The 20,807-nt window shown below is 48.1% G+C and overlaps 1 protein-coding gene across 6 annotated transcripts in view; it reads left to right on the top strand.

Moving 5' to 3' along the window:
- TNIK (TRAF2 and NCK interacting kinase) overlaps nt 1–20,807 on the top strand; it is a 153,345-nt gene that overhangs the window by 102,686 nt on the left and 29,852 nt on the right. For 4 of the 6 annotated variants that reach the window (XM_064665819.1, XM_064665816.1, XM_064665815.1 and 1 more), the window contains exons 10-16: nt 1,416–1,591; nt 3,285–3,351; nt 4,187–4,391; nt 12,701–12,811; nt 13,291–13,377; nt 14,723–14,923; nt 19,665–19,829. In XM_064665819.1, the coding sequence (XP_064521889.1) occupies nt 1,416–1,591; nt 3,285–3,351; nt 4,187–4,391; nt 12,701–12,811; nt 13,291–13,377; nt 14,723–14,923; nt 19,665–19,829 (1,012 nt within the window). The remainder of the gene's footprint in view (nt 1–1,415; nt 1,592–3,284; nt 3,352–4,186; nt 4,392–12,700; nt 12,812–13,290; nt 13,378–14,722; nt 14,924–19,664; nt 19,830–20,807) is intronic. The other 2 variants (XM_064665818.1, XM_064665817.1) reach the window with 1 other exon arrangement.

Genomic DNA, 20,807 nt, shown 5'->3' with positions numbered 1-20,807 from the left:
CACTGGGACCCCCATCCACAAGAGATGGGCAAACCCATCACTTACTGCAGGATAACTTCTTGGCTACTTCACCTTGACCGTGTTTGCACATGCTCTGGACCACACATCCAGGACTGGAGCCTCTCCAGCTTCACACCAACAAGGGAGAATCATATTTTAGAAGCGGATTTTTTTTGAGCATCGCATGGATTATCCCTTCTGGATACACCGAGACACTGGGTTTCTCAAGGCAAGGTGGGGAAGGAAGATTTGCTTGTTAATAAAGCTGGAGGGAGGATTTAATTGGGTCCAGTAGTGTATTTTATTTTTGCATCTCAATTTGTATGGATTAGCACTTAAAAGATAAATCAATTTTAGCCTGACAGCTTAAAAGTAAAATCCCTGAAAGCTTATTGTTTTACTTCTAATGCAATTCTGTAGTATCTGTTGGCTTCTGACATTAATTTATATTCATTTTCTTATTTGCTAAAGCAACATAGGCTATAGCAGCCTGTCAACATCTTCCTTTCTTGTAAATCCCTGTTCTCTTGGGTTTATAATGTGGTGAAATTAGTTCCAGGAAAACTTCTGATGTGCAACACTTGAGTCTAAGAGAAATTTGTTTATTAAAGATTTGGCCGAAACTGTTTTAGCTGAGATTGAATGGAACTTTGTGGGCAGGCAGGCTGTGAGGAGGCCACAGCTCTGCCATTCACAGCCACGTTCCCCCCTCTGCCCAAGCCATGCTGCCCAAAGGGAACGTCCTATTCACTTCCATGATCAGGGAGTCCAGGGCATGGTAGGCCCCTGGATCTGGTGGGTTAGTGATGCTTCTGAGAGAGCAGGGAAGGGCTGCAGGCAACAGCATTGCCTGGAGGTTGCCAGAGCTTTAACAAGCCATTTAATGTTGGGAGGTTAAATCTAAAACAAAAATCAACTTATCTTGTCCCACTCATGGGGCCCGGGGCCATAAAATATGAGAAACAATCTATTAAGGAATTATGTTTATATCTGTATGTGTTGTCTCTCATTTCTACCTGCAGTTTCACAAGTCAGAGGGAAGGGAGGAGGAACACTCTCTTGCTTTTTTCTTGGTTGCCATTGGTCACATCTGGCTGTGGTGATTCCACAGTCTTACTGATGGTTCCCAGCTTTCTGCAGACTCAGCAGAATAGTGGTTTCTCCTAATTGCACCAGGAATTTACAGATAGGAGCGTGCATGGGAAGAGCAGGAGAGGATGAAGTGATAAAGGGTGCGTGTGATGGTGCAGCTTTGAGAGATCATGGGAATCCTTTTGGAAGGATTGCATCTGAGCAAGAACTGTGTAGCAGCCAAAAAATCTTCTCAAATACCCACAGGTTTTTCATTTTCTAATAGGAGAATTGATATATTTACCTATTTTTTTTCTGTACCTTCCTTTCCTGTCCTTGACCAGGTCTAAAAAGTTTCAGTCCTTCATTGAGAGCTGCCTAGTGAAGAACCACAGCCAGAGACCAACCACGGAGCAGCTGATGAAGCATCCCTTCATCCGAGACCAGCCCAACGAGAGGCAGGTCCGCATCCAGCTCAAGGACCACATCGACAGGACTAAAAAGAAGCGAGGCGAGAAAGGTGAGTGCAGAAGAGAGGAGGGTTAGTGGAGAAGCAGCACCCTGGGCAGTCCTTGACCCCTGCCGTGTGCTTAGACCTCCATATCTGGGCAATCCATGACCTCTGCCATGTGCTTGGGGATCCCTGTTGTCGGATCCCAAGGCACATCCCTGTGGGCAAAGAGTGTGGGTAGAAGAAGGAAGGCAGAAAGGACCGGGTTGCTCGTGGTCTCAGTTCCCCTCATTCAGATGGCTGAGTTTGTTTGCAATCTGGTTGAGTTCAGTGGTGTGATCCCTTGTGTGACCACACTTCCTACAGTTTTGAGGTCAGATTGTTGTGTTTGATTTGATTCCTCTCAGTCCCTGAAATGAAAATAAATACTCATAACAAACCAGTGGGTGTTCATACCAAGCAGACAGGTGACTGTCATTAGAGCTAATCAGTGTTTTTAAATATTCTTTTTTTCCTGATGAAAAATAGTGTGTGGTTTTCTTTTTTTTTTGTCCAGGTGGTAATTTCCACATGGAACATCTAAGCTTTGATTCATTAAAGTGCATGTATAAAATATATGTTTACATAGATACGTCCTGGCATGTGGGAGGGTGAAGCTGCTAAGCTGAATTTTCCCCAGCTCACGTATTTCATGCCCAGTCTGTTGATCTGCGTGACATCCACGCTGCACCAGTGATGGCAGAGTTGTGCAAATGAACATCGAGATAAGACCCTTGCCCCAAAGCAATTCCGCTGACTAGGAATAACCTATTAAACTGAATGTTTTCAGTGAACTCTCCAAGCCCTATCAAAGTCCTCTGCAAGAAAGATCAGATAGCAGAAGAAACTTGTTAAAGTATTCAGCAGCTTGTGAACTGAATTTTAATTTGAAAGCTCATTTGTAGAATCCGGAAAATTAATACGTCGCTATTTCTCTTCTTATTGGTAGCGGAATTAATTTTTCATGCGTACCTTCCAGCCCCTTGTAATAGATTTCACTACAATCAAAACAATAAAATGGGATCCCAGTGAAGTATTAAATGTGTTTAGTCTGGCAAATGAAGGCTGGACCCTAGAGATGGAGAGTAATTGGATAAATGTGGGCCTTTCTTTTACTATAATTCCCTTCATCCGATAAAGATGATATCCCAACAGAAATTGCAGTGTATAGCGCAACATTGCAGTGGGCTTTAATGTGGATATCTTCATTGCTTGGAAATTACATGGATTTGCATAGGAAGAGCATATGTTTAGGGAAAGAGGAGTTGGTACCTTCAGAGCCATGGTTAAATCCCAGCCTCCAGTGACTGTGGCTTCAATAGCTTGTGGGGCACCTCCACTGCAGAACCCTCCTGAAGAAGGGGGTCACTCACTGTCATATGGGATTAAATTCTAATTTCAAGGACACCCCCATCTTTGCATTGAGGGGCTGTGGCTGTCAAGGCTGTTTCCCGCTGTGCTGGTGCTGCCCATAGTGCACCAGCTGGGACTGCATCCCTCTTCCCAGCTGGCACAGGTTTGTGAGGTGCCAGCACCCAGGGAGACCACCTCTGCTTCCCTGGCCTTCCAGCCCCCCATAAAACCAGAAAAAGAAGAGCAGTAATGCTGCTTATTCTTAGCCATGCAAGAAGAGTCTGTTCTGTATTCAGAGCTCTGGAGTTTTCAGCCTCTGAAAAAACAAATGAGTCCAGCAAAGGGCACTGATGAGCTATTCTGTTCCTAGATGAGACAGAGTATGAGTACAGTGGAAGTGAGGAGGAGGAGGAGGAAAATGACTCTGGAGAGCCCAGGTAAGAATCAGCATTTCATTTCTGCCCTTATGTCCCTTTAGCTCTGTATAAAATCAGCTTGAATTATGGGCTCATATGAACTAGAAGTGGAAAAAGGACATTTTGAACACTGAGTCCTGTTCCCTGGCAGAACAGAGGATATTCTCACTGCTGGGTGGTGCGTGGGTATAAACTGATGCTCCAAATCACCTTAGCCAAAAGCTGGGGAAGACAACCTGGGTACCCCATTGCCTGTGGGACCTGCATCACAGCAGGATGCTGTCATTGGAATGTGGATATTGAGATATGGAAAAACATGAAGTTAAAGAAGACTAAAATGTGGTTCCTTACATCCAAGTGTAACTCCCTATTTCCATGTAACTTTTCACCATGAAACCTCCCCCAGTGCCACTGCAAGCACCGTGGGGCTGGAACTTTCTTTGGTGACATTTTTCAGAGCTGTTGTAATTAGTATCAGGTTATTCCATTATTTCACCGAGATAATGTAGTATTTTAATAGCTGGCAGTGATTCATGCTAAGTGTACTTTGTGCACAGCTAAATATAGTGTTGTGCCACTGCAGCACCAGAGGCTTTGGTTAGGAACTTCATGTAAGGGAAACCTTTAGCAAATAAATGGTGGCCATGGTGGGCCATGGGCAGAGCACTGTGTCTACCACCCTGCTCTGACACTTGCAGTCCCCCCATCCCTCCATCTTCTGCTGCCCACACTCTGTTGGGTGTTTGGATGCTGTTGGGATGGAGGAGAGAGGGGCCACGTTGGAAAATCACCTCCTTTGGCGAGAGGTTTAAGGATGCGGGGAGGGGATCTTCTCTGATGCCTCTGTCCTGTGCAGCTCCATCCTGAACCTGCCCGGGGAGTCGACGCTGAGGCGGGATTTCCTGCGGCTGCAGCTGGCCAACAAGGAGCGTTCGGAGGCGCTGCGGCGGCAGCAGCTGGAGCAGCAGCAGCGGGAGAACGAGGAGCACAAGCGGCAGTTGTTGGCCGAGCGGCAGAAGCGGATCGAGGAGCAGAAGGAGCAGAGGCGAAGGCTGGAGGAGGTAACTGGCCAGAGCGGAGCAATGGGCTGGCAAAGGCTGGCCTGGGGTGGAACAGTGGGATTTCTGGTAGCAGGTCCCAAGTGACTGTTCTCAGCCTGATTTAAGAAGGTCATGTCCTGGTCTCCCTAGTGAGTAATCCCAAACCTTTTTGTTACACTGGTCAAAACCCCCTGCTCATCCTTGTGGCATACCCACCTCCAGCCACTCTCCTCACCACAGTAAGTGCTGCCAACTCTTGTGAAGGTAATGGAACTGGTTTGATATAAATAAACCATTGAAATGCCAAACTTAAAGGGATCCCTGGAACTGTTGAGCAGAGTTAACCCATTATTGGTGTGACAGTTGTATTCAGTCGAGATGGGCAAAACTCATACTGATCCAGGCACCTGTCAAGTTCATTATCATTATTTGCTGCTGTGGACCATTACAGTTGAGAAGAGGCTGAAAAGCTCAATTTGCCCTTTCCCCAGATCCATATGCCATTTGTGTCCCATTTAATCCCTAATTTCAACTTCAGTCCTCACAGTCCCTGCCAATTACAATTTCTCTTGCAGGGGAGGGGCAGATGCCTGCCTGACTTGTGCAATGATCCATATGTGCCCTGAAGGATAAGATTTCATTACCCTTGTCTTAACACACCAGCTACAAATGCGATCGGTCATAAAATTATCCACCCCATTTAAAATCCAGCTGCAGGATTTGACCGTGTGACTTTGGGTGTCCCTGAGCTGCTCAGCCTGGCCATGGTCTCTGTAGGAAGTGCTCGCTTTTGCTTTAGCTCTTGGTTCTTGGATTGCAGAAGTTCACAAAAAAACCCCCAGGCTTTTCCCCATCTCTTGGGGTTTTGATGGGGTTTTGCACAAAGACACCCATTGCCTCGAAGTGAACTCATTCCAAGAGACTGATTGAAAGGTTCATACTTTAAGGGTCATTAAATTAGCTTTCCAAAGAGGTCACCAATATGTCTGAAGAAAGGATTTGCAGTAAATGGACTACTAGAGCAGCCACCCCCTTAATTTGCACGAATCAGAGATCTGTTACTGTGGTCACCAGACTCTCCCTGTGCTGGGTAATGCCTGCAGGCCAGGGGCACAGACAGGAAGGAATTTCAGGCAGCTGATGGTGGTGATGATGATGGTGATGGTATGGCCCCTCTTCGAGGTGGTCCTCTGAGCCCCTCCAGGGCAAAAATCAACACAGGCAAGTCCCAGGCAAAGCATTTTTTCAGTCTAGTAAATATGTAGGTCTGTCCTGCTGTCAGAGAGCAGAGCACAGCATGTTCAATACTTTGTAGATCAGGCTTTGCTCTCTTCCCAAGGCTGGTGAGCTGCTTTGAGAGAGGACAAGGTTTGCACATAGATGCACCCTGAAATCCCCTGCCCCAATGGATGTTTATCTGAGGACTGTTGAAGGAAGCCTGGCTCTGCCTTTGTCCCAGCCCTCTTGCTGCAAGCGGTACAGGAACAGAACAACAGCAGAATAAAAGCAGACACCAGATTAGCTGCAATCCTGTAATGAACACAATGCTTGCTGCTGTATTAATATGTTCTCTTCACATAGAAGAAAATTGTTCTCTCTTTTTTACTGCTTCCCAGGCAGGTTTTGAATGGAGGACTAATCCCCTTGCTAAGCTGGCGAGCTCTGCCCTGAGTTACGGGGTCTCTGCCTTGCTGGGCCTTGCTGGGCCTTGCTGGGCCAGGCTCTGTGCAGCCCCCCAGGCTTTGCCAGTTCCCCCTGTTCTTTCCCCAAGTCATTAAAAGCTAATGCCACCATAGCCAGAATTTAAAACTAATGCCTCTGTTTGTAGTGGCTCTAACAGCTGCCTTACACCTTTCAGACCTAATTTGAAAGGGAGTTACGTGCTGGAGCAAAGCTGACAAAGAGGTGTTTCCATGCTCCTGCCGTGTCAGAGAAGTGGGGAAAGACAGACTGTAGCTGAAGGGCATCCTCTGCCCACCCTGGTGTGACCAGCCCCATGAGCTCAGCCAGGATTAGGGCAGATGCTGGGGCCAGCTGGCAGCTGTGGTAGCCCCAGCATCTTCTCAAGTGCCCATCTTCTCAGGTCCATCTGGCCAGGTTTAGCATCATCTGCATCTCCAGACATAAAGTGAGCTCTGCTCTCTATTAGACACTGTTTGCATGGCAAGGAAGAAACAGCTGAGTTGCTTTGGCGAGGATTAAAGCAGGAGTCCTTGAAAGAGATATAGACCTCCTGTTGCAAATGCTGTGGGTTGTGGCAGAGGTGCTGCTCCCCAGCGTGGCCAGCTGTGGCTTTGTCAGCTGCAAGGTGCTGTATATCTGCTGTGGGCTGCTGTGGGAAAACCAGAAAAGTAGTAGATGCAGGGATCAGCAAACAAAGTTTCATTGCTGCTGCAGGGATATAGTTTGGTGTTTGTTCTTCCCAGATATTTTGGGGCAGGAAGCATCTGATGGCCAGGCAGAGGTACCCGACAGCAGTTGTCACAGCTGTGCTGACTGTGATATCACTGCCCTGAGGCGCCACACTCACTCCAACCACGTCACTGCAGTTTTGCTCCAGAGAGCAGCACTGCTCCAGCACTTGTACCCATCCCAACAGTACCTAAAGGCTTCAGCAGCAGTCAGGCTGCTGCAGTTTGGCCTCTGTGCTTTTTCCTCCACTAGCTTTGCACTAACTTTCATTGATGAGACTTGGCCACGGATTTATTTTGGTTGATGGGAACAGGATTTCTTCCGTGCTGCTTTACGGTCCGACTAAGATGGGATGTGCCTCCAGCCAGCAGCACTGGACCAGCAGATCTCTGGGAGGAGAGGCCAGTGGAAGACTCAGATTACTGGTTTTTCAAAATAAAGTTGACCTTTAAAACCCAATAGAGCAACCAGGACACATAAACCCTTGGAGCTGGTGGCTTTTGGGGCTCCTAAGTCAGCCTGTCCAGTACTGCCAAGCATGTTACTGTGTTTATAGAAAGAGCTGTGACTTGTCATAAGACTCTGTGGAGGTTGCCAGGCTGAGGGAGTGAGCTGGCATTTGGGCCCAAGTGCAGCTCCAAAAAGATTGACTTAGGAGGATGCTAAGCTCAGAAATGCCTGGAGTTAATTTGTACTGGAGATGCACAGCAAAAGAGCTGGAGAAAGGCCTGCTAGTGGGATAACTGGTCCATTCCTCTGTCAGTGCAGACCTTCAGGAGGGTTTTTTTGTGTTTTTTCTAGTCTTGTCTTTAAATACTGCCAGTGGTAGAGCTCCTACCATTTCTCATTCCTCACCCAGTAGAGCTCAAAATGAAGAGATCCCTTTTTTTCTGTCATCTAGATCTCCCTAAATTGGGATTTCTGAACCTGTCACAAAGTACCTCCCATTTTAGGGCCATTTTGGGGAAACCTACCATCTCATAATGTTGTTCCAACAATAGCATCAGATGCATATATTAAAAAGTCAAGTGAGGAAATCTTCCGGTGGTCTTTGGTGCTGCCCCCAAGACCGGCTGCCATCCTTCGCGTGTCTCCTTGCATCTGTCAGACACTTGGGCCTGAGAAAAAGAGATTTAGATGTGCAGCTGTCTTTAATTGCGGTGGAAATAAAAAATGCCCAAGCTGGCTTTGGAACTGGGACCTTCATGGGAAATCAGTCGAAGTTTTGGGTTCCCTCGTGCAGAAAGTTGGTCTCGTGAATTTAAAATGTGCAGCAGAATTAACCCTCAAATGAGAGAATTAAATATCAATACATCAAATAGCACTAAGGAAAATGCTTGTGTAGTGCAGAAGGGTTGTAAGGCTTGAATGTATTTTAATTTTTCCCTGTATATACCTATATTAGATATATATAGCTCCCTGATCAGCCCTCCATTTGTTGCTGGCACAGAATGAGTCTCGATGCACTGGTTTAACCACTGAAACTCCAGCTGAGCTGTAGGAATAACACATCTTGGGGTCAGGAGCCTTAGGGATCCTGCAAGACAAATCTCTGTGCAGACCCCTTGGCAGCAGTGGGCAGATGGAGTCAGGGAGGGCTTTACATAACCTCGTTTTTCTGCCATGTTGTGGATTTTTTTTTTCCTTTCTACATGTAAAACGAAGGTCAGATCTTGACAGGGAATGTACAAGGCAAATCTAAGCATCTTGCTCTTTGCATGTGAGGTTTCATTTAGTGCAGTTAGGGAGCTGGATGTTCAAGGGATAAAAAAAATTGCTGAAGTTCCTATATTAATCAGCAGAAGACCATCTATTGGTAGCTCTTATGAAGCAATGCCAAGAAAATCAAGCAATTAATCATAGATAAATTTAGATTACCAAAAATGGTGGTTGTTATTTTTTTCTGCATGTGCAGGTGTCCTACAGCTTGTAGGAACATTGTCATTCAGATGACAGCCCCGTCTCAGTAAGATGGTACATGGGGCACTGCAGTGGTCCCAGCAGCATTCCTGTACCCATTTCTAAGGAGAGCTGTGTTAAAGCAGCTCCTGTAGTACAAGTATGTTCTAAGTCTTGCATCTCTCTGGTTTTTCTTTGGTTAAGAAACATGTAGAGCTCATAGCTTCTGAAGCATGAGCTTTTTCCTGCACAGAGCATCCTTTCATGATGATCCTGACTAAAAGCTCCTGCAATGGTTCAGAGCTTATCAGATCCCCATTTGCCATGGTGGGAAGTTCTGACCCAGTTTCTCTACCAGTGGAAAACACCTCTCCATGCTCCAGTGCTTGGTGTGTCAGGAAAGATGATATTCCAGCCACAGTCACTCTTTCCCTGGTGGCTCAGATAAATGAGCCTGTCACAGCAACGCAACCACCTAGAATATTTGTTTTCATTTGTCACTTGGAATTCCCCTTCCACTTCTTTCCTGGCTCATGCTGATGTTTGGGAGCAGCAGCCAAGGTTTCCAGGAGCCTCTTCTTGCAAGTGTAGGTGCCTCTCGGAGCTCACTGGGTTTGTGGGGTGGCAGCAGCTCTGCGATCGCTCGTAGCCCTGAATGTGTCTGATCTAGCCAAGTGAGCTTGCTCCTTTGAAGTCCTTGTTTCATGCCAGGCCTCCAAGGGCCTTCCCATGAGAGATTTTGCCTTCGTGTGTCTTCTCTCATCAATATTTAAAACCTGTCATATCTAGTGCAGTGCAAATAAGATCCCATTCTGGCTTACAAGCGGCTACATATAGCTTTACCTGCAGAGTTATATAAATGCAGTCCTAATTAATTGGTGCTCTTGCCTTGCATGAATAATGGAACTGGGTAGTGTAAATACACACAGTAGTTTCAGGCTTGGAGAAATGTGGGAAGTGTGCACTAGCAGTGGGAGAGAGAGGGCAGAAAGCAGGGAGAAAAGGAGGCAACGAAAGAGAGATCTTTGAATCTTCCCCCCCATTTTTTTCTCCGTTTCTACGTGCAGTTGTTTTCAGCTGCATCTCCCTGAGCTCAGTCCCTACTTAGAACAGGGTCCTCATCATCCCTTGCTGGAGGCTTTTCCCACTGCAGTGCCAGGTCCTCTCCAGATGTTTGCCAGCTGCTGAAGGGGGGCCGTGCTGGGAGGGCAGCGGAGCGGCTGCGCCGTGGCCGATTCAGCCCCGCTCTGCTGGGCTGCAGTGTTTAGCTGAAGGTGCTGGTAATGCGACCGTGACAAATGACTTGCTCATAATGTGACCTGACAAATCCGCTGTGGAGCTGGAGGGAAGTGCTGTGCTCCTGGCCTCGATAAATGTGAGTATTGCATCCTGCTCACAGCCTCAGCCCGAAGAGCCCGGCTGTGGCAGGTCCAGAGGTCCTTTAAATATCCAGAGGAACCTTTCTTTGAAAGAAGACTGTACCTGTGGGGCTCAGTTCCCAGCTCCTGGAGTTAAATAGGCTTTTAAGTGTGGAGGAAGCTGGCAGTTAGATGCTGTCTTACAGGAGAGAGGCCAGAAGCGGGCCAAGCTCACTAGGGCCACTGGGCACATGGTGCCCTGGAAGGGTTGTGGTGTGCTGTTCCCTCCCTGTGAAAAAAGCTTTTGCCTCCTTCTTTGGAAGGGTTTGGATTTTCTTGCCTGCCAGATTGGGAATAAAGACCATTTGGGTGATTTTTATGTAAGAAATAGCTGTGGCATTCAGGGCCTTGCCTCCTGCTAGCCAACCCCAGCCTACACAAGCATTATGTGCTTTATTCAGCTGTGTGATAGTTCAACTAAAAAAGCCAAACCGTTAAAACTCACCCCAAAACCAGTGTGATAGAGTTGTCAGTGGAAGCTCAGGGTAACATTTATTCAACCTGTTAGTCTAAAGATCTGTGCTGCAGAGGTCATGGGAGCAGTGACCATCACCTAAGGAGGTCATGGAGCACTGCTGAAGCCAAGAAATCCCATGTGTTACTGTAACTGCTGCCGAGTGACCGTATCCCAGTGGCGTATCCTCCTGAATTCCTAGTATAGAGTTCCAAAAACTACAGCCATCCCTACGTTTGCCCCGTGCTCTGCGAGGACGGGTGTACGCTCGGAGTAACACATGGATCCCCTGCTTACGTGGGCAGCGCGAGTGACTGTGCCTGGCGTGGGACACGCCGGAGTCTGGAGCTGGCAGGTTATTTCAGGTTGGATGCAATTTTTCCTTCCCTGAGGCGAGTGGAACAGAATTGATAAATATGGCTATAGGTGGCACTAAAGCTGAGCTGCAGCCCAAGGAAGTCGTTGGAGTCCCTGCGTGGGGTGGCTGTGGATGTTACCTGTGGGTGAGAAGGCAGTGGCTCCCCCTGAGATTGAAATGCTGGGGTGTGTTTAAATGTTTGTTACAGTATCCGTAGATATATCTATAGGCAGATCTATCTTTATGGGTATCTATCTATAAAGATATTTACAGATATCTGTCTCTAGAGAGAGAGAGACACAGAGATATAGAATATAGAATAAAATACAGAGAATATATATAGAATTACAAGGTCTATAATGGATATGTATCTAATAGAGCAGATCTATCTATTATGTATCAATTATAAATATATATATATATTAGATCTACTGTATTAGAGGGGTATTCTGGAGATCTACATAATATATATAATATCTCTATAGACAGATATTTATAGTAGGGATGGATATCTATATAGGACATATCTATGTATCTAAAGTATCTTTAGATAGATAAAGGTTTCAAATCCATCTGCACAGTGCCGGTTCCTGCAGAGCAGCAGTTTCAAATGGATATATCTTGGTCTCTGGATTGCTCAGACAGCTCCTCAGCTGCTGGTCCAGCCCTCCCCGTGATTTAGTGGCATTGCCAGCTTCTCCAGTGCCGGCATTCCCACTGCAGTCTGCTCAGCCTCTGCATGTCAGTGACAGGAAAAGAAAAATAGGGAAAAAAGGGAGGAAAAAGGGCCAAGTTTCTGCTTCAGCGGGTGCCTCCCGCTAGCGTGTGGCAGGAGATGATGGAGTCATGGCAGGTTGCAGAGCCCCAGTAGCCAGTACTGGCATTTGAGTGCCCTCTGCTGATGCTGGTGTGATGCGAGGCTGCAGTGAGGGGCTGCTGTGCCGAGCATTCCAGCAGTTTGCTGCGAGCCCCTGCTCCCTGGGGAATCCCAAAAAACCCTCCTGGGTGCTGTGGGTAGCTGTAGGAGTTAGGCTGGGTTAAAAGCAGGGGATGTGGGGGCTGCAAGTGTCACCCAGGGCCCCCCGGGATGATTCACAGCAGGCTGTGAGTCAGTTGTCATTACCACAAAATTCCCCGGATTGCTGTCAGCAAAGGTGCACGGACTGGAGCAGGCAGGGATGCAACCCAGGAGGGTCAGCAGGCAAGGGTGGCCTGAGGATGGCAAGGGAAGCCCCCCCACTGCTCATTTTGTGTTTCAGAAAGCAAAAGCCCTTGGATTTTGGGCCATCTTTATTAGTTTCAGATCTCAGCAAACATTAAGAGGGATGTGTTCCTCTCTTGACAGGCAGTAACTCCCCTGGCTCCCTCCCTCATCCTCACTAGGGCTGAGATGTGAGTTCCCCATAAGTGATGGGCTCATGCAGCTCCCAGGTGTCTGAGGCCTGATTAACTGACTGGTGGGGACCATGCGCTGCCCTCGTGGCTTCATCTGCAGGTGGAATAAGAAATTATCCTCTGGTGCTCAGAGGATGGTCTGGGTTCTCCATAGCCAGTGCTGGGCATCAGAGTGCGTGGGGGTGCATGGGGATGGAGTGGGATCGAGAAGGTGGGATCAGGAAGCCCCTCTACCACCCAAATGGATTGTCCTGCTGGCAAGGCATCTCCTTGGGTGAGTGGGAGCACTCTGGGTCTGTGGGCGAGGTGACACCCCAAAAATCATGCGAAAAAGGACTTTGAGCTCCCAGGGAAAGGAGTGGAGGTGCTGACCCTGTGCCTCCTGCCCCCACAGCAACAGAGGCGAGAGAAGGAGCTGCGGAAGCAGCAGGAGCGGGAGCAGCGCCGGCACTACGAGGAGCAGATGCGGCGGGAGGAGGAGCGGCGGCGTGCAGAGCACGAGCAGGTAACCTGGTGGGAGCAGGCCCGTCACCTTCAGCGTGGCTTCCTCTTCCTCTAATCAGGGATTTTCTTGTAAACACTCATTTTTTACTACTTGAGAGCAAATTGCTTAATTGTTAACACCGCGTGTGTTGCTTTCACTGCTGTTGTTTGTTTCCGTGTGGATCCACTTGCTGGCCCGCAGGTGTGGAGACACTTGATGCAGGTTTTTCCCACCCACTTGTTCCTGGGGGCAGATTTTTTGGTATTCCTGGGACATGTTTGCCATTTCCCAGTGGTTTCCATTCTTTACCACTCCTTGTAGAGTGGTGGACACCCTGGGCTCTTCGGGCAGGGACCGAGGGCGCCTGTGCTGATTGATCAGTGCCAGCACTCGGGTGGGGTGGATGCGGGTGCCCACCTCATTCTCTTACCTCTTGGGAAATACTGTCTCTTTTACCTTCTCTCTCTTTTTCCTTTGATCCTTGCTGCCCATGGCTCCAGGAGTACATCAGGCGACAGTTAGAGGAGGAGCAGAGACAGTTAGAGATCCTGCAGCAGCAGTTGTTGCAGGAGCAAGCGCTACTTCTGGTAAATGGGAGGCCCCGGCCACGCTGCCGCTTCCTGCCTGTGTCGCGTCCGCATGTGCCCACCTGCACCCATGTCCCCCAGGTGCCTCCTGCCATGCCCAGACATGGGGGACACCACATGCCTGGAGCCTCCTGTCCCGCTCTGTGGCTGCCAGCATGCCTTGATTCCCTGCCACCGCTTCGGTGCACGGCTCTCGTTGCATCCCTTCCGCGTCGTTGGCATGTGTGTGCCTCCACGGGAGGAGCAGCCCTGATGCCTCCACGGGAGGAGCAGCCCTGATGCCTCCACGGGAGGAGCAGCCCTGATGCCTCCACGAGAGGAGCAGCCCTGGTGCCTCCATGGGAGTTGCAGCCCTGGTTGCTGCTGTGTAGTTTTGAAGGCTGTTTGCAGCATGTTGGGGTGCGTTCGAGCTGTCGCGTGCCTGCACCCATCAAACCCACCCTGCCGTGTTGCTCTTCATGTTCCAAGTGAAGGCTCTTGTTTTAATTTCCTTGCAGGAATGCTGTATATTCACTTGTGTGCTGTTTGCATTGTAGATGTCCTCTTTTTTTTATTTAATTTGGTTTTGAGTTATCCTTTATAGCTGTTACTCTTACTGCATTTTCTTTTAATCCGCAGGGATTATTCTTTTTTACTCTTGCTATTCATTTTATTTAGGAAAAAGAAAAACCCTCACACAAGCCCTTGTCTTCTAAAAAGGCCCTTTCAAAGTGATTTACTCCTTAAACCTCATAGAGCCGTAGAGATTCAGAGAGATCACACAATTGGCTCTGCTGTGCAGCCCTTCCCAGGACCAGTGAATTGATCCTACAGAGGAGTTGGTTTTGGTTTTGTCTGACCACAGAATCATGGAATGGTTTGGGTTGGAAGGGCCCTTAAAGACCCACCTCATTCCAACGCCCCTGCCATGGGCAAGTACACCTTCCACTGGAGCAGGTTACTCAGAGCCCCATGTTGACCAGGTGATGTTTGACACCTCACTGGATTGATCCTTTGTTCTTCCTGTCCAGAAAAATCCTGACTAAGTCAATGGTAACTCCTAAGTGAATGTCAGCTCTTAAGGATGTCACAGGGCTTCCCTGACAAGGCAGCACTAGCACCCCCCATTCCCATCAGACAGGGCAGTTCAGCAGCTGCAAAGCATCGATGCTGGAGTCACAACTCTGAATTTGTTGTCTCTGCCCTCCCAGCAGTCTCTCCTCGGAGATGCTTTGCAGCTCAGTCCGCAAAGTCTTTCAAATCAATAAGCTTTCCCAGAAAAGAGCCTTTCAGATTCCCCAAACAGATAAATGTGCAGTCTGCAGGCTGGCCGGGCACCTTTGTCACTGTGTTTTCTCCTGGGTAGGAGTACAAGCGCAAGCAGCTGGAGGAGCAGCGGCAGGCGGAGAGGCTGCAGAGGCAGCTCCAGCAGGAGCGGGACTACCTGGTGTCCCTGCAGCAGCAGCAGCAGCAGCAGCGGCAGGACCAGAGGCCAGCAGAGAAGAAGCCCCTCTACCATTACAAAGAAGGGATAAATGCCAGCGAGAAGCCAGCCTGGGCCAAGGAGGTAGGGGAGGGCGAGGGGTGTGGTGGGGCCCAACTGCATCCACAGGGCTGGGCGTGGGGTTTGGTCCCAAGTACCCACTGCAGATTGTGCTCCACAGGGTTGGGATCCAGCAGATTCCATCAGCTGTGCTGGAAACACTCCCACTTTGTGTGTGTGTCTCCACGTTTGTGTTTGTGCAAGCAGAGGGGAGGAAGGAGGTTTTTCCATGAGGGCATGCAAGGAAGGAGGATGGATCCCTCCTGGAGGCGTTTAGCCCTGTTGGGCTTGTGGGCATAGAATCATAGAAAGTTAAGGGGTTGGAATGGACTTTAAAGATCATCTTCTTATTCTCCTTCCTGGCACATGCACAGGGGGCCAGGGGTGAATGTAGGGGCGTGGTTGTCGTGGGGTGCCTTGCTGAGCCCTAATTCCACATAGTCAGGGATTGGACAGCTGTTCTTCCCAGGCTCAGGGCTGTATCTCTTGGGATTGCTCTTCTGTGTTTTTTTTCTCTCAAGCAAAAAGAGAGAATTGTTGTAACAGTTGTGAGATCTTGAATATTAATTATTGCCTGGCTGAATAGTCTTGAAAAGATGAAGACGTGCATTGTCTGCAGTGCGGATTCAGGATCATGTGCAAACTCTTTCTCCTTAGTGTCTTTGTGGTGGCTCCAGTAAGACTGGTGCCTGCTCTTGCTATTAATTTTTCTAAAGTTCTTTGTGTTTAGTTGGTTTAAATTTGTAACCCTACTCCTGGGCAGAAAGATCTTTTAATAACTCGATTATTCTTCCTACTAAGCAAGACCTCTGCTCTGCTGCCAGATGTCTGGCACTCCAGTCCTGGCAGAGATGTGATGTGCATCCAACATGTAGCTGTCTCCTGGTCTTTCCTCTTGACAGTCCTCAGCTGCATCCACAGTACCTGCAAGCTCAAGGAATTCAGCCAGCTGTCCATTGCTAAGCAATGGCCAATGATATGAACAGTTCTTGGCCTTTCTAAACCATCACAGAGATAGATGTGGGTGTCAAAAATTCTTTTCACCTCTTTATATACTTTATATACTCCCTTGGGTTTCTCCTTCATTGCCTTCCCATTTAGTCTTCCTTCTCTTTTTGTGGCAATGCACCAGATGATATATTTTCATGGAGTTGCAGCATCATTCTCCAGCCCTTCCACTGGAAAAAGAGGTTTGATAAGTGGGATTTGCAGATGAGACATTCCAGATGTGCTGAGCTGCCTCTGACAGGAGAGGCTTCTACCTGGGTGGTGCCTCTGCCTCCTTGTGCAGAATTGGGTCTCTCCTGATCATCTGCAGAAGTGCTCTGAGAGTAGGTAGCTGGCAGGAAAAAGGGAGTAAACTCTTTCATTTTCTGGTTTTGAGTAAATCCTCTAGAATGTTGCTAAAGTACCTCTGGCACTGTCTTCAAAACTTTAGCAAAGATATATAAAAAGGAATGTTATTCTTTATCTGGGATGAAGGAGAAAAAGTGCTGGATTTAGCTCTCCCTTTTGGACACAAAGGCCCATTTCTTCTATTCCACGGAGGAGGTGTCTTTTTGTTGCCATCAGTGGAAGCAGGACCTTGGGAACTGCACAGTGTGAATGAGAGTAGCAGAACATGGCCTCTTACCCTTTGCTGAAATCATAGGGAATTTCAGGTTTCCTGTTGTTGGGGAACATCTTCAGCTTCTGCCATTTAGCTATCCAAGCCAGTTGTTCCTCACCTGTGTCGCTCTATCCAGTTTCTAATTAAATGTTCAAAGAAGCAGCTGAGGCATCTTTCTGCTCTTGGGAGTGGTTTGATGTACTGCCTGGGCACAGCACCCTTGGCAACTTCCCGGAACGACTTCTCTCACCTCCATCCCTTGTTTTATCTACTGCATAGTTCCACTTCTAGCAGTTTTTTAGGTACTGTGCTGCACATAGTGAATGCCCAGCCTTTCTGGCTGTACAGATGCATTTGTGCTGGTACTTAATCAGTGGTTCTTGCTATAGTTTTGCAATTTCCATACCTAACCCATGCATGCTAATTTAACAGAAATATTGAGACTTTATTTTCCTTTGGGAACAATGAAGAGACAAGTCTGGTGCTCAGCCTACAATTTCTGGAGGCTCTGCAAAGCTTATTTGGGTATTTCCTGAGGATTTTGCATTATATCCTGTACCGCCCTTGTTTTTATGCTTTCTGGTCTGAAGCCTTCTCTCTCAGGAGCATGATCACACAGCTGAGATCTCTTCATGCTGTGCCCTTCTTTGCTTTTCACACTTCTCCTTTGTGCACATATTTTCCAACCTCACTTCTCTTCACATCGTGACTACAAGACCCTGCAGACAAAGGGTAAAGCATAAAGGTGAGGTTGTGGCCACTCACCTTGTGGTTGTGCCCCTGCATTGCCTTGTTGGAGACTGGCCCATTGGTGACAACAGAGCTCCGGATGAGGAACCAGGCTGTGCTGCATCTCTTAGAGCTTCCCCAAGCACAGTCAAGAATTTCTCTTTATTCTGAACAAAACAGTCTGATCAGATAGTCCTGCCAACACGCATGGATGCACATTCCCATCTGCTGCCCCTTCTACTCATCTTCTAGTGAGTGGAGGGTTGTTCACTGGAAGTTAACTTGGGCTGTAGCTTGGGTGCTGTCCCAGACCTGCCCTGTTTGCCAAGGCACATCTCTTCTTCTAATCGGGGACAAGCTGGGCCTTTTTGGAGAGCATGTTGGGACTCTCTGGTGATCCAGCCAGGGATGTGGCGTTAGCGCTCTTAGCAGTAGTCCTGAAAGTACCAGCTCCCTTTGTTACTGACTCTTCTGTTATGAACCAGTATTTGCCAAGCAAGGTGTTGCAGGTAGCCAGGTGAAACTTGGTCAGCTGAAGGATCGTTTTGGGCAGGTATATGTGATACATAGCCATGCAGAAAGGAGGGGACAGGTTTAACCAGGCATTTCCCACACGGTGGCTGTCCCCTGCGGTGCTTTCCCGCAGCTCGGAGCTTCCCGGGATCTCGGGGCTCGGCTGTGCGTCACGAGCTGTTCTGTTCTCTGCAGCAGCCAACACCCACGTCAGCTCCTCCTTCAGTCCCCGTGGCTTTTATCCTCCTCTCACTTTGAAGTGATGTATTAAAACATTAGCAGCCTTTCCCTGGGACTGCACAGACGCTGCTGAGGATGTTTCCTGTTCGAGGGGAGTCTTGAGTTCAATCATAAATGGCCTGAACTGGAGCAATGATGAATTCCTGAAGAGTTTTGCAGCTTTTTCCCCTTCTCTGTCTAATGGTGGAGTCAGTAGGGCCCCACAAAATACAGCTGAAGAGTCCCAAGAGCTGGTGCAGTGCTGGTGCCACAAGGTGCAAGCAAGGAGATGCCAGCAGTGGGAAACCAAGCACCTCTCTCCTTCCCAGTACCCAGACTTCCCTGTTTCATCACTCTCCTGCCTTCTCCTCCACACAAGCCTTAACATCCTCCATAATTAGCTGCACATAATGGGTTGGCAGCATGCCGGAGAGCACCTGCAAACAGCCGGAGGACGCGGCGGCACCATCTCTGCCTGTCGTTGTTGGTGCCAAGGCCTGGCTGATAAGGAGGTGTGCTGGACCAGCCTGTGACCCAGCACTTGCTTCTGTTCCCTTGCTCAGAGGGAGTTCTCCTTCCCATCCTTGTGTCCACTTCCACGGGCAGTGCTGACCTGAGCTCTGCCTCTGCTGGTCGGTGGGCAGTGCCTGGGGAAGTTGTGGTGACCTCTTAGGACTCAGCAGAAGCCCAGGTGGTCCGTCATGAACTGAAAAAGTCCATAATGCAAATTTCTTACCTATTTTACTCTGTCTCCTGCTCAGTCTCTGAAACAAAGAGTCATTTTTATTCATATAGTGGCTCTTTTGTTTGATGAGTATTTATTTACTTAAAGGAGAGCTGTGGTTGCTGCCAAGCAAACGTGTTTTAAAGATTGCGTTTCAGCGTGGCATCGTCCATGGTGGAATCAAGACATGCTAAGGGTATTTAACATGTTAATGATACGTAAATGAAAATATTCAGCAGATCTTGAGGTATCAAAAATTCTGCATAGCATATGCTGCCTGAATATCAATGCACAGTCTAACTGCAGGATGGCACATAAGGCTGGGTTAGCTGAAACCACCATGTTCCCATCAAGGGTAGCTGAAAGCAGTGGGCTTTGGGTTGAATTTTCTCTCAGTAATAGAAGTTTTTCCCCTCCCGTACATGACAAGGTGCCAGACTCACTAAATCCAGATCAAAACCAGCCGTCTTCTGGCTGCCATGTTTATTGTTTTATTCAGATCAAAGAAAACCACTCATTATGGTGTTTATAATAGTGAAGGAAAAGGGTCTCCTTGCTTAAAGATACATTTGAGAAGAAGCAAGAGTTTCTCAGGAGTCATCTTCTAGAGGCACCTCTCTGAAGCATGTTGCCTTTCCTTCATTTTTTCTTTATAGCTTCTTTATTTTTCCACTCCATGTTCATAAATTAATTAAGTGCATCAATACAAATAGTGCTTCTGGTGCCTCTAAATGTATTTATTGCATGGTCTGCGGGGTAACTCGAATTCCACGATCACAGAATCATTTAGGTTGGAAAAGACTTCCAAGACCATCAAGTCCAACCTTTGACAGATCACTAGGTTGGTCAAACGTTAGTTGTAATACACCTAAAGAGAGAAGAACTTCCTGTGTGTGTTTATGGATGCCTTGATTTTCCATTGGAAATGGCCTTTTGTGGGGTGTTGACCCGCTCTCCCCATCCCCCTGCAGGTGGAGGAGCGCTCCCGGCTCAATCGCCAGAGCTCGCCGGCCATGCCCCATAAGGTGGCCAACAGGATTTCTGACCCCAACCTGCCTCCTCGGTCAGAGTCCTTCAGCATCAGTGGTGTGCAGCCAGCCCGGACCCCACCCCTGCTCCGACCCGTGGACCCGCAGGTAACGGTGCTTCCCCGGAGCCAGGATGCTGGGGGTGCTGGTAAGGTAATGAGAAGAAGAGCGGATTAAAGGGAAATAGTGTCTCGCTCCCTGGTCCCTCAGCCTTAAGCGTATTCATAAGAGCAGCATCTACATCCATGAGTATTCCTCCTGTCACCTCCATGTGTTAGCAACATCACACTGGTTTATACCTTCCTTTGAAGCATCACGGACTGGTTACTGCTAGAAACAAGCAGGAGGACCGAGAGGAACTGCTGCTCTGATCCAGTGCAGCAGTTGCTCTGATCCTCTTTGGGTCTGGTTTGTGTAAAGGACTAAAAACCACAGCACCTGGTACAAATGACCCAGGACGCTTTGATGCTGAGGATCATCAGAAAGAGGTTTTGCTTTGTTTGCCGCTTTGATTCAAGGTTTTGTTTTGGTTTTCCATTGAGTTGACATCAGTCACAAACACATCTGCAGAGGGCATAGATCACCATGACTGTCACGGAGGAGGGGCATCATTATTTTAAAAGTTTCCCCCAGCCATGAGGTCTGCAAGTACTCTGCCACCAAAAGCTGCAGGAGTGTTGGTGCTGGTTTTGGTCCAGCCCCTGGAATGCCTCCCACAGACTCCAGCAGGGATTTCAGAGGGAAGTACAAAGCCTTTGCTCCAAGTCCAGCTGGGCTTTTTATGGGAAAATGTGCCAACTTAGTGCCATCCACGTGTGCCATGTGCACCTCCAGTACCATGCCAGCTTTAAACAAAAACATGCAGGAAAGCCCTTAAACATACAACTCTTTTGCCCAACATACGTGGTCTGTATGCCTTGGGAAGTGGGAAAAACCCCACATCACTGTCATCTCTGATTTCACCACATATTTTTCAGTGACCTTTTTAGCAACCCTTATCATCAACAGCTACAAAAACTTTTGTTTGGCAGTAAAATAGCAATGACAATGTTGCTTGAAGCCCAAAGCCCTTTGTCAATGTGTGTG

The sequence above is a fragment of the Pseudopipra pipra genome, chromosome 10 (assembly GCF_036250125.1).
Source record: "Pseudopipra pipra isolate bDixPip1 chromosome 10, bDixPip1.hap1, whole genome shotgun sequence".
NCBI classification, from domain to species: domain Eukaryota; kingdom Metazoa; phylum Chordata; class Aves; order Passeriformes; family Pipridae; genus Pseudopipra; species Pseudopipra pipra.
The sequence above is the reverse complement of the archived record's forward strand: the minus strand, read 5'-3'. Positions and strand labels throughout refer to the sequence as shown.